Consider the following 13,459-nt stretch of genomic DNA (forward strand, 5'->3'; position numbering starts at 1 on the left):
GTGACATGCCAGGTGTCTCCAATCTCCACATAGGCAAACATTAAGGTCACATAGAGTCCAAACTAACCGAAACATGGCTTCATACTACTAACTTCTACAATTGCAAATTCGAAAGAAGATAGGGCAAGCAAGAAATGGAACACATACCTGATGGATTTGCAAGTTTCAAAATGCACACCAAAACAATATAGTATTATGTACCTGAAAGAACAGAGTAGGTTCATTAATAAACTCCCCGTATCAGTCTCTACAAGAGAAACAGCTTCCCATAAGTGCACCATAACACAAATATTAGTGTGTGATTTTATCAAAATAAGATGAACAGTCCTCATGCATGAACTAAGTTAGACATGTCACATTCTTTTCTGCCAAACAACAAAAGCAATATTTGTAGGTGGAAACTGGATGAAAAAGGACAAAAAGGCATTTATTTTTCAATGCTTGCAAAAAATGTGACCATTGTAGTTGGAGTAAATGCTTTCCATTTTTTTGTCTGTTTCCAAATTCCATTCACATCCCTATGTTCATTCTTTTCTTGCCAAATCTTTGGCAACAACATTTGTTTGAAAATTTTCACCCAAAATTCTGATGTCTTAAATCCAGTGGAAGGTTGGTCATCAACCATACACAAAAATAAGGTGTTAACGCAAAGGGGTGGATTATTCAAGCCAACATTATTTGTTACTTTTTTAGTTAGCAGTACTTTTTCAGTTAGCACATTTATTAGAGAAAATCGAGTTCACATGTTGACGAGAATATGTGAAACATCTTCTTTTTTTTTGTATTCATACTGCTTGCCTTGTACTACAAAGTTCCATACTTCTAGAAAGGGAAAGCATTAGTTCAATAGCCTGTGTCTCAATGCTACAAGTATTCAAAACTTGCCAAAAATAAAAAAGGAAATGTTACACGAATAAATTTTCACCCTTTATGGAAAACCACCATGCCACTGCTATATCCTACTTGAATCCATAATAGGGACAAATCAAATGGCTTTTAGAAGTTCCATGGCCATTAAAATATTCGAGAATGTTACCAGCTTTGTCAGCAGGGAATGGCTTAGTTATCTTGATTAACTGTGAGTTGTATTGTCCATTAGGAGGGAGGAAGGTAATGTCAACAGGGTTCCAGCATGCACAAAAAGCTAATATTTTCTTATTTATTGGAATTAAACACCAATTCCAGTTAAATGAATTAGTGCAGACGTGTAAAGTGCACACTATTTTATGAATTTGTTGCGGTAATTTTGATCGGCCGATATTCCCCGAAGGATCAGTACAACAAATACCTTGCATGTGTATTGCTTTTCTTGTAATTATTATTTGAAAGATGCTGCCAAATTATCTCTGGATATTTTAGCCTATGGTAGTTACTATATTAGGCATTTAGTTCTACAAGATTCAGTTCTATCTTTCTGAACCACAATGAATGGAAACCATTAATGCGCATTTCCTTTCATTTTAACTATCCATCAGTCCGTTCCAAAGTACTATTTTGCTTCAACACAAAGGATATCTCCAGTATGGCACTACACTACATCAATGCCTGGCAATGCTCTATCTCTTCTAGTATGCCTTCCCACTCCTATATTCACTCCTTTCTTTGTATATATTACATTACCAATTATCTCGTATGTTGAACAAATAGGAACGACTATCCCATATGTTGAACAAAAAAAACTAGGTTTACCTAACCAATTATCTCGTCTCCTTGGCCAGACTATAGACTCAGAGATGGTGCTTGTGTCTGGACATATTGGTCATGGCGTCTACTACAGTGCTCGCTTAAGATGCAACACTATTGACTTCCAATTGTCTCGTGGACACCCTGATGGGAAAAACCGTATTCATTGTTAGTTGCATTGTAGTACTCCATCATGTGATCAATGAGCAGGTACTCAATGAGTCACTCTAGCGCTCATTTACATAAAGTTCTGTTATACTGCTCCCAGCTCAACTCGCATAGCATGTTGTGATTTAGAGCCAATTTATGGGACTTCCTGTGAAGAAAACTTGCGCCTCTAAAGTTAGAAGTAACCAAAAAAAAAAGAGCCTGTGACTTACTTGTAATTGCTTATGTATCCTGTAATATCCTATGTGGATTTTCATTGCTAATTTACAGTTCTAAATGTGCGGTGTTTGTGAACCGATAACTTTATAATTAGGCTTCAGCTCAAAAAATGTACAAGGGGGTAGGCTCAACGGCTCAATTCTCTTTTAAACAGACAGGCAGGAAGTAACTCCACGGTGATGCTCCAACCTACCAGTCATCCAGCAACTATGTTGGAGGACAAGCCAAAGGAAGAAACAACACTTCAAAGGGTCTTTTTGGCACGGGAAAGGCGTCTGACCAGGGAAGAGTATTGTAGGTCAGGGGTCCAAGGCCAAAGAATCACACCCTCCTGGCCGGCGATAAGGGGAGAGATGCTGATCAGGCTCCATATCGCGAGGTACTCCGCGGAGATGGGCTTGGTCAGTGCGCCAGTGATGTCTCTAGCCCAGAAATTGTTCTGCAGGATCTGAGCACTGGTTCTTGTGGCACAGATCAGTGGTTGATTGCTGCCCAAATGGACGGACCAATGGACTTGATTGGCATGCCATCAATCCAATGGTCCATACAAGACCAACTATAAGATATGATGTAATTCGACAGATATTAACAGAGGGCTACCGCTGCTGATGGGTCCAGATGGGTAGTCCCGTGGTGCTACATTGGCATCGACAACTATTTACGGTAATTTAATAAAGATATCAATACCATAGTAGACTCTAGTTGTGTTCACAAGATTATTGTTACTCCGAGTTATTATATAAAACTAAGAAACACATAATGATGTCAACTTGTCAAGCCATAGACAGCCTAAACACAGGCATTATAAACCTGCCACTAACTCAGTTGGTGTCTGTGATGTGTTACCAAGCGATAAAGAAAATTTACCATCTAATCACTAACATGCTAATAGGAGGTTTATAATCTGCAAGTACATGCAAACACAGTAATAAGAACACATGATGCCTGTAATGCTTCTTGGGGCAGGAACCTTGCTGCTAAGTTATTCAAAGAACCTGCCAGTAGTCCCAGCGACTGATTGTACACATTCACTAAAGGGATCTGGAATATTGAGTTGCTCGGAGCCACCAGCAATACCTACATCCTTAAACATTTTATAGTTAGACTAGCAAAAAAAAGGGAGCAAGAAAAAGAACAAGGAGCATGATTGAAGTAGCCAATAGATGGAGTAAAACACTCTATGTTATACACGTGTAGTCATGTCCCACCCAGCCCCCAAATTAGGGGGAGGATCCCCATTCCCCACAAATTATCTATTAGGTAGTTTATCTTTTAAATTAGAAAGATGCATAGAAGATGACGAGACAAATCAGTCTCAAAACAAAGAAGTAGATCCTACAAACAAACAAACAAAATCCTTACAAGCTTCATACTGCAAACGCTATGATTGTTAGTGACCACCCCATGTATCAGCCATCACATGATTCAGTTATGTTATGCCGCACTGAACCTTCTGGCTGAAATAATATTTGCTATTGACATAAAGCTAAAGAGTATCACAGTGCTAACCATTTGGGAAACCCCTCCGGTATAATTTAATTTAATATATTGTATCCCAGTGCTACATGGACACTCTACTACAAATATTTAGCAAAATAAAAGACAATGTACTACAACTAAGCAGCCAAACGCTCCACAGGTCTCTCCATGCAATGCATTGACATATGTGATTTTAGTAATAGTAAGAATCTCATAAAGCCAAAGATCACAAGCCTAACCCTAGTGATTGACAATATAACAAAATATAGCGTCTTAGATAAGCAAATAGAACTAAGCAGACCAACAGCTACAGGGAAAATTGATTTTACACTAGAAACTGAAGTCATCCAATGGAGAACTTCCACTAAGAAAAGACAAAACATGGAACTATTCATCAACATACCTTGTCAAGTTCATTTCCTAGTTCATCGATCCACGGCACCTACAGATGAACATAAGAGCTCAGAGGAAAGTAATATAGAAACTGAAGGAGCATGCAACCAAGGTTTTTGAGTCGTGACTCAAACTTGAGTCGCCAACCCTGCAACCCAGTGATTAGTCGACGAAAGTCGCTGTACAGTCACCATAAGCCGCTGTTTAGTCGCGAGTCGCCGTGATTTTGAGAAAACGACTCGGCGACTATACAGGGACTCAAAAACCATGCATCAACCACTATCACCGTAAGATCTCAGGGTGAAGAGCAAACCAATCATGTCTTCAAATGTTTAAGCAAAGTGATCACATTTATGTCTATGTTAGCATATTTAAAAATGGCAAGTTGCCATCGTGAAAATGCTAAAATACCAAAGTTATTATAGCAGCTTCCATGAAATTAGAAAAACAACTGTATATGCACATTGAGGAAGTTTACCTCTTTGAACCACATAGGCATGGAATCTTGTTTTCCTCGAAAGGAAATTTATAATTGTAGGTGAGCTCTTCACCAGCCCTAATATTTTTCTTTGCATAAATGAATATTTTCTTCTGCCCGCTGACAGTGATCACTCTGGTATAGCAGTTTGGCTGCAACAGTAAAATAACAAGACAATTGTTTAGCAAGTCATATAATTTTAGCACCGAAAAAATTATTATATATATATATATATACCTCACAAGAATGATTAATGTATCGAGCGATACCGCCACGTTGAGTAGCATCAATCTACAACAAAATTAAAAAAGCGCAGTAATCAACACGAAGCAAAAGGTAGAAGATAGGTGCTATTCTGGAATAAAAAAAGTTCAAATGCTGGATACAGAACTTGCATAGCTATCATCACTATCCATCACAAGTCTATCCGAGCCAGCGAACAGGCCACAAATCAATGCTACAGACTTTTCACTTCGTTATTATGTTCTTTTTTACTAATTTTGAACAACATCAACTTCTGCACAAATAAATATACAAATTACACATTTTGTTACTATCTTCTAGAAGCTAGACATTGTTTTAAGAGTTAAAACTGGATAATTCCATATCACATTTTCCGCAAACATGAAGTTATGTATAAGTGATAAACAAATAAAGATACTATCCACAAGTCATTTTGATGACCCAAAGCAACAGAATAAACAGAAAATCAAATCTAAAACAGATTCTTACTACATGGTTGGCATCAATCTTGAAGAAATAGTCACATCTGCCAGCTTTCTCATACTGACGTGCACGCATGTCTGACACCTGCAGGGGATAGACTTTGTAAATTCTTAGATGCATTTAAGCACATTTGAGAAGCAATTATTGAATGAATGTTGCATACATACCGGCCTGCGTATTACTTCCCCAATATATTCCACGACGAGTTCTCCATGATTAATTTTCTTAACAGACAGTACACCCCACCCATGGATTATGCTCCTTTCAACACGCAATTCTTTTATCCTGGCCTATAAAGTCATGCCAAAAAAAGGTTGATTATTCAAACACAGAGAATGTTTATGCATTCAAAAAAAAATTGTCACCTTTATCTGTATAGAGTTCGTAAAGTGAGGACATTTAGTCCCCGCCAACATGCTTCGTACTTTTAATCGAGAAGCTCGAGCACTAGACTTGCTTTGCTTTGTAAAGCTACATTCTCTCAGAGTTGTTTTCTTCACTTGCATCGCAGCATCCCCTCCTCTAACGATGTATTTCTCCGCTCTACTGGCAATCTGTGACCAGTTAAGCCACTGCCATCCAACAATGGAAGTCCGCGCACTACCATTTGATCTGCATGGAATAGGGATATTTTTCCTTTCTCTGTAGTAAGACGGGTGCTTTTCCTTAGTGTGTAGCCCATCACTGGAGGAAACAAGCTTCAGATCTTTATGACTCTTCAAATTAGTAGCATCACAGGGAGCTACTGTGTTGAGCAGGTCCACGATCAGCCGCATACGTCTTTTTTTCTTCAGAGGACTTGTGGGAGAAGTACCAATGTTGGTAGGTGATGCCTGATCAATTGGTCGCTTACCATTTGGGTGATTTGACCCGCTTAGTGCCTGATTTAGCCCATCGCTGGAGGAAACAAGCTTCAGATCTTTCTGACTCTCCAAATTAGTAGCATCACAGGGAGCTACTGTGTTGAGCAGGTCCACGATCAGCCGCATACGTCTTTTTTTCTTCAGAGGACTTGTGGGAGAAGTACCAATGTTGGTAGGTGATGCCTGATCAATTGGTCGCTTACCATTTGGGTGATTTGACCCGCTTAGTGCCTGATTTAGCCCATCGCTGGAGGAAACAAGCTTCAGATCTTTCTGACTCTTCAAATTAGTAGCATCACAGGGAGCTACTGTGTTGAGCAGGTCCACGATCAGCCGCATACGTCTCTTTTTCTTCAGAGGACTTGTGGGAGAAGTACCAATGTTGGTAGGTGATGCCGGATCAATTGGACGCTTACCATTTCGGTGATTTGACCCACTTAGTACCTGATTTGACATGTTTCCACAACTTATTTTCTTCAATGGACTTGTGAGGAAAGCACCTACACTGCTAGGTGATTCCTGATCAATCAGAGCTTTCCGTTTCATATGACAAGATCTGCGTTCTGCAAAAGGAAGATTATATGTAATAAGTAGCTAGAATAGGGGTGAAGAACAAAAAACACTAATATGTCATTCTATTTCACTGGAGGAAATACATTCCACACGTTGTTGACTATTAGAATGGAAATTAGAATTGAATCCGCTAGAATTTCCCTCTTGCTAGCCTCCTGAATGCTATTCAAAGGAGCTACATAGCAGGCATCAAAACGCTCACTAGCATGATTATCTGACAGGAAATCTTCCACTTGTTTGGAAGGATCATCAGCAACTTTTATCATGGTTACATGACTATCACTTTGCCAGATAAGTGCCAAATAATGCGTGTTATTCTGCATGGCAGCTAAACAAAATGTTTCACCTGTAGTTGTTTGAGAAACATGTCGCGGCGTCCTACTCCTATCCGGAGATTCACACGCATCTGCTGGTTCCTGCAAACATATGTGCACATATATTATGTAAAATCTGGTAATGTCAGTTAGCTATTAGCCAATTTGCATATGACCAGTTAGATATGCTGTTACCGTATTTGGATTGACTAAAGATTAAAAAACTAAATATTAAAACTATATTATTGGGCTAACAATTTATCTGGACAGCTCATGGCGTAATGGTCTCATCCTCCACTTCATGATCCAACGACTCTGATGACGACATTGCTATCATAGCACTCCTTCTGCCAATGGTCTCCATCGTCCGCTTTAGTATGCTCCTTTATTATATCATTAATGACAAAGGTAATAATCGCCAGAATCAGAACTAAGCTGTTTAGTCTACTAATATAATTATATATCCTACAGCTCCAAGATATCTGAACTAGGCAGATTCAAGATTTCTCACCCATCCAAAAGACCATGCAGGTTAAAGCCACTTAATATATCATGTGTAATTACACTAGCTTTTTATTTGTTCTTCCTTTTAAATATTCAAAAACTCTACGGATAGAAATATTGTGAAACATTCAACTTATGCCGAAAGTTTGAAAACGAGAGAGCAATGCCTCCATGCCAAATAGGTCGTCTAAAACAATTAGTCAGGGCCATTGATCCTGCCATTCCATACTAGGTCCCCGCAATGAGCAGGGAATATTACTCTGTTGAAGTGTTCTGTTTGCTAATTGCTATCTTTCTTCTACAGAAGACATAGACAAACTGTTTCTTTCTTATCTTTGCAGTACTTTTCAGTTCCTCTCAGAAAGAAATACTTGGACATGTTCCTAAATCAGCAAATTGAGCACGTACCGATCAAACTAGCTTGTTGCTGTGCAAGTGGCAATGGTGAAAGGTCATGCTCATACAATGTTATTCTCGGATGAATAAAAGGATACACAGGAACTTCAGTTACCCTCAACCTTTTCCCTTTTATTGAATATATAATCTATAAGAGTACTAATTTACTCAAACATCGTAGGCATTCTCTAAGTTACTTCCCTGCAAATTTCTTCATAGCATGCCGTTGCAACCAGACAAGAGCAAGGCTTTGTCGCGAGGCTAACCAGGCAGCTCATTCTTGTGCAAAATTTGCAAGTATTCAAGATGGGTTATTTTCCTGGGATGCTGAGCCACCTGCTTTCCTAGTTCACAGCCTACAGGCTGATTGTAATGGTGTGTGACTGGTGGCTGCAAGTTTTTGACGCACTCTTCTCCTTACCAGGGTACCTAAGGGGACTGGAAGGTTTTTAATGAGGCGGCTTGCTAGCTTAATATATATTGATTCTCAAAACAAAAAAAATGACATCTCTCGTGTGCACTGAATGAACACTGTTATATGCATGTTTCCTATGCAGCTCATACAAAATGCTGGTCTTTTGTCTACAAAATGCCCCAAGTCTTGGACAAGTCAAGTAATTAGTACCACTGGTAATGTTGTAAGCAATTAAGTGCAGTCTTGTTATATGTAGGTATATCATGCCACAGATATTGTTCTAAGTATAAGCTTTGTTACATTATGTGATGGTTCTGTGTTTGTATGAAAACTAAGCTCGCCCTAAACACAATAAAATATAAGGTCATCCGTCTCTTGGTACTATCCAGGTTAACGGAGATGCATTGTTAAGATTTTTGCTTCTGCTGTAAGACAACTTTCTGTTTACTAAATTCACATGTGCAGAGCCCCAATATTCATATGGGTTGTCCACCGCTAAATAACATTTGTATATGCTATCTTAGTTTATTCTTTTTGTAAAACTTTTATTCATAGCTGCATTTGGCAGGCAAGCACGTAGTAAGCATGGCCGCATGTCGCACACAAAATATAGAGAGAATTCCTTATTTGACACTAGCTAAAAATATGATTCCCTATTTGACACTGAAAAAGTTTCTCTTCCTTATTTGACACTTGTGCAAAAATTTAGGCCTTATATGACATTGCCGTCCATTCCGTTACACTCTTCTGTCTGGTTTTTTGTTTCGTGGACCATAATATAACTCCGTTAGTTGTATGCAACGCTATTAAAATGGACCTAGCCAAATGACCTGCACGACGTACTTCCGCCTCACCCCCGACCATCTCCACAAGCGCGAGGGCCTGCAGCGAGCGGGCATGGTCCTCCAGTTCTGTCCACGACCAGATTTGCTTGTGTGATTTTCTTCTCGATCTGGATTCATGCAACTCGGTCCATGTGTATATATACCGAACGAATCTGGTAACTAGTATGAATCTTGAAACTGAACCAAATGGACCCAATACGAAATGGATCTGGGACGGTAAGGGAATGAATCGGAAAAAAAAATGTCGATACAACTTTATAAATGTTCTATGGAACTATGAATTTTTGGTTTATAAAACTGTGTGGAACTTATATATCTATGAAACTGAGCTAATTGTGCACTTCCCATAAAAAAATGTCACATCACGTTGCTTTTGTTTTGGACAAATAGGCTGCTTATTAACTATGAACAAAATACGTCACAGTACTATTGTGTATGTACAACTTTTTGTTTTTTGTAGCATAATGCAGCAAGGGCAAAAGCGTCTTTACATGTCCCTATTTAACACCGTTAGTGTTTAAAATGTACTAGAGTGTCATATAAGGAAAGAAATTTTGAGGAAGTGTCAAATAGGGAAGAAAAACTTTTCTAGTGTCAAATAAGGAATCACAATTTTAGGTAGTGTCAAATAAGGAATTCTGCTTTCTTCCTTCATAGGTCATCTCTCCTTTCCCGCCAATTGGTTCAGTGAATAACGATTATGGCTGCTCGTCACATACAAAACAACCGCTTCCCCCTGCCACCCCTGCCCTTGACTTGACCACTTTGTCCTCACCTTCTCCAAATCCACTCGCCCACCCGCCCTCCTTGTTTTTCCAGCGACACCTTCTCCGTCTGGCTCCCCTGATTTACTCCCCGTGACTCCTTCTCTCTTGCCTCTTCCATCCCTAGAAATGATATTTATCCCTCTAGCGCTCCTGTACCTTCCTAAATAAGATTCGTATAACTACAAAGAAAATAAAAGATCTGAATTTTCTTATATGTTCCACACGCTCCAGTCCCTTTGTTCTAGTTGTCTTTGCAAAAAAAAAAAAAAAAAAAAAAAAAAAAAAAAAAAAAAAAAAATTGTGCACAAAAAAATACGTTTGGGGTACTATTCAAAGCTCTAACATACTCAAGGATTTTTATGAGGGTGGGTGAGGTGAGCTTGACGAACAGCCAGAAATAGTAATCTAGTTTCATTTATGCTAAATGCCAAATCCATGCTTTTGACGTTATGTACCATACCGCCCTTTTCGCGCCAAAACTTTTGAGTAGAACAGACAGATATGCCATAATCAATGAACGGTTTTCCTGCCGCCACATAGACAGATAAGCGAACATGGCCGCGTGTCACTCACAAACAAATCGTATCCTGCCTACCTAACCCTTCCCGCGCGTTGTTAGGTGAATAACGGTCATGACGGTTGGTGTGTGCAGACCAACAGCTTCCCGCCCCGCCACCTTCACCCCTGAAGGTTCCCCCTCCTCAGCCCCTCTCCAAAGCCACTGACACTCACAGTCACACTCTCCTCATTCCTTCGCCCAAGCCGACTTCACCATCTCAAATCCAGTGCTTCCCGCCCCGCCACCTTCACCCCTGAAGGTTCCCCCTCCTCATCCCCTCTCCAAAGCCACTGACACTCACAGTCACACTCTCCTCATTCCTTCGCCCAAGCCGACTTCACCATCTCAAATCCAGTGCTTCTTTTAACCTCTTCCATCCCCTAGACTGCAGTTTCATCCTCATACCCCTCAGCACACAGAAAAAAAAAAAGAATAGCTCCCCGTGGCGAAAACAGACCTTCAATTCCTTACAATGGTGGAAGGTCATGTTCATACAATGTTTTCTCGGATGAATAAAAGGATACACAGGAACTTCAGTTACTCTCAACCTTTTCCCTTTTATTGAATACATATAATCTATAAGAGTATTGATTTACTCAAACATTGTAGGCATTCTCTAAGTACTTCCCTGCAATTATCTTTATAGCATGCCATTGCAACCAGGTAAGAGCAAGGCTTCATTGCCCAAACATGACAGCTCTCGTGTGCACTGAATGAACACTGTTATATGCATGTTTCCTATGCAGCTCATACACAATGCTTGTCTTTTGTCTACAAAATGCAGCAAGTCTCGGACAAGTCAAGTAATTAGTATCACTGGTAATGTTGTAAGCAATTAGTGCAGTCTTGTTATATGTAGGTATCTCATGCCACAGATATTGTTCTAAGTATAAGTTTTGTTACATTATGTGATGGTTCTGTGTTTGTATGAAAACTAAGCTCGCCCTGAACACAATAAAATATAAGGTCATCCGTCTCTTGGTACTATCCAGGTTAACCGAGATGCATTGTTAAGATTTTCGCTTCTGATGTAAGACAACTTTCTGTTTACTAAATTCGCATGTGCAGAGCCCCAATATTCATATGGGTTGCCCACCGTTAAATAACATTTGTATCTGCTATCTTAGTTTATTCTTTTTGTAAAACTTTTATTCATAGCTGCATTTGGCAGGCAAGCACGCGGTAAGCATGGCCGCATGTCGCACACAAAATATATGCTTTCTTCCTTCATAGGTCATCTCTCCTTTCCCGCCCGTTGGTTCAGTGAATAACGATTAGGGCTGCTCGTCACATACAAAACAACCGATTCCCCCTGCCACCCCTGCCCTTGACTTGACCACCTTGTCATCACCTTCTCCAAATCCACTCGCCCTCCCGCCCTCCTTGTTTTTCCAGCGACACCTTCTCCGTCTGGTTCCCCTGATTTACTCCCCGTGACTCCTTCTCTCTTGCCTCTTCCATCCCTAGAAATGATATTTATCCCTCTAGCGCTCCCGTACCTTCCTAAATAAGATTCGTATAACTACAAAGAAAATAAAAGATCTGACTTTTCTTATACGTTCCACACACACTCCAGTCCCTTTGTTCTAGTTGTCTTTGCAAAAAAAAAAATCATTGTCCACAAAAAAAAATTATGTTTGGGGTGTTATTCAAAGCTATAACCTACTCGACGATTTTTGTGAGGGTGGGTGAGGTGAGTATGACGAACAGCCAGAAATAGTAATCTAGTTTCATTAATGTTAAATGCCACACCCATGCTTTTGATGTTGTGTACCAAACCGCCCTTTTCGCGCCAAAACTTTTGAGTAGAACAGACAGATATGCCATAATCAATGAACGATTTTCCTGCCGCCACATAGACAGATAAGCGAACATGGCCGCGTGTCACTCACAAACAAATCGCATCCTGCCTACCTAACTCTTCCCGCGTGTTGTTAGGCGAATAACGGTCATGACGGTGGTGTGTGCAGACCAACAGCTTCCCGACCCGCCACCTTCACCCCTGAAGGTTCCCCCCTACTCAGCCCCTCTCCAAAGCCACTGACACTCACAGTCACACTCTCCTCATTCCTTCGCCCAAGCCGGCTTCACCATCTGAAATCCAGTGCTTCTTTTAACCTCCTTTATCCCCTAGACTGCAGTTTCATCCTCATACCCCTCACCACACAGAAGAAGAAAAAATAATAGCTCCCCGTGGCGAAAGCAGACCCTCAATTCCTTACAAGAAGCATTGCTCCCGTGCAAATTGATCAATCGGTCCAGAACCTAGCCCAAACGAATAGTGCAGACAGGACGATCGCCCACACCAGATCCACATACATAGTCACAGCACCAATCTTTACCCTAAAGTTCTACGCGTCTACACCACCAGGATCACCGGCGGAAGCTACATCTACAACGGGGAACAACTGAACACCGGAGGGGGGAAACGAGGGAAGGGGTCTTACCTCCAGCGGATCGGGCTGGGAATGGGGAATCGGACCAGTGATTCGCGGGGCAGCGGGCGGATTCTGGTCAGATGTGCGAAGGATCGTTAGCGAAAGAAACGTACAGAGAGGGAGAGGGAGGGGAAGAGTAGGTCTTACCATCGGCGGGGAAGGGAGAGGCGGGAGGGGGACAGGAGCGCCGCCGCGGACAGGTAGGCGGCGGCGGCGGTAGGAGGGGAGGGGCGGCGGAGGGGCACAGCACATGGCCGGCGTGAGGCGGAGATGGCGAGGTGGAGCGTAGCTGCTGCTGCGCTCGCTGTGTCTGGGAATTCGGGATGACCAGCGGGCGCGAGTTGAAAATCTCTTTTCGGTGCAGCCAGAAGCTTGAGGCCCTTCCCCTCGTGTCGTGTCGCCCCGTCGAGGGGGCGAAACCCTAGCCCCTTCGCCGCTAGGCCCCCATCTCCGTCCTGCCCCACCTCGTCGTCCCCAGATGCGCTGCCGGCCAAGCCCGCCGGCACCGGTGAAGCGGGTGGCGGGTATCTGAGCCCTTTGGCTCCTCGCGCGGTGAATAGGTGGAGGATTCCGCGCCAGGCTCGTCCTTGCTGATGCGGCTGCTCCGTGGTCTCCTCCCGCGCCGGTGCTGGTTCCTCT

The 13,459-nt window shown here is 41.6% G+C and overlaps 1 protein-coding gene across 1 annotated transcript; it reads right to left on the minus strand.

Annotated features, from left to right (window-relative positions):
• Window positions 1-2,694: 2,694 nt before the first annotated feature.
• Window positions 2,695-13,147, minus strand: LOC127314232 (uncharacterized). Its single transcript, XM_051344684.2, has 10 exons — window positions 12,968-13,147; window positions 12,830-12,892; window positions 6,929-6,998; window positions 5,512-6,572; window positions 5,314-5,436; window positions 5,153-5,230; window positions 4,658-4,711; window positions 4,421-4,572; window positions 3,953-3,991; window positions 2,695-3,147 (listed from the first exon to the last, which is right to left on the minus strand). The coding sequence occupies exons 1-9, from the start codon at window positions 13,070-13,072 to the stop codon at window positions 3,970-3,972; spliced, it is 1,728 nt and encodes a 575-aa protein (XP_051200644.1). The 5' UTR covers window positions 13,073-13,147; the 3' UTR covers window positions 2,695-3,147; window positions 3,953-3,969.
• Window positions 13,148-13,459: the final 312 nt, after the last annotated feature.

This window comes from Lolium perenne, chromosome 7 (assembly GCF_019359855.2).
Source record: "Lolium perenne isolate Kyuss_39 chromosome 7, Kyuss_2.0, whole genome shotgun sequence".
Taxonomy (NCBI): Eukaryota; Viridiplantae; Streptophyta; class Magnoliopsida; order Poales; family Poaceae; genus Lolium; species Lolium perenne.

What these genes read in the sequence shown, in the direction of transcription:
- LOC127314232 (XM_051344684.2), bottom strand. Translation starts at nt 13,072, where the DNA reads ATGTGCTGTGCCCCTCCGCCGCCCCTCCCCTCCTACCGCCGCCGCCGC. An exon ending in CTCTCCCTTCCCCGCCGATG is followed by an intron (nt 12,893 to 12,967) that starts GTAAGACCTACT and finishes ACATCTGACCAG; the next exon opens with AATCCGCCCGCTGCCCCGCG. An exon ending in TGTTTCTCAAACAACTACAG is followed by an intron (nt 6,573 to 6,928) that starts GTGAAACATTTT and finishes TTCCTTTTGCAG; the next exon opens with AACGCAGATCTTGTCATATG.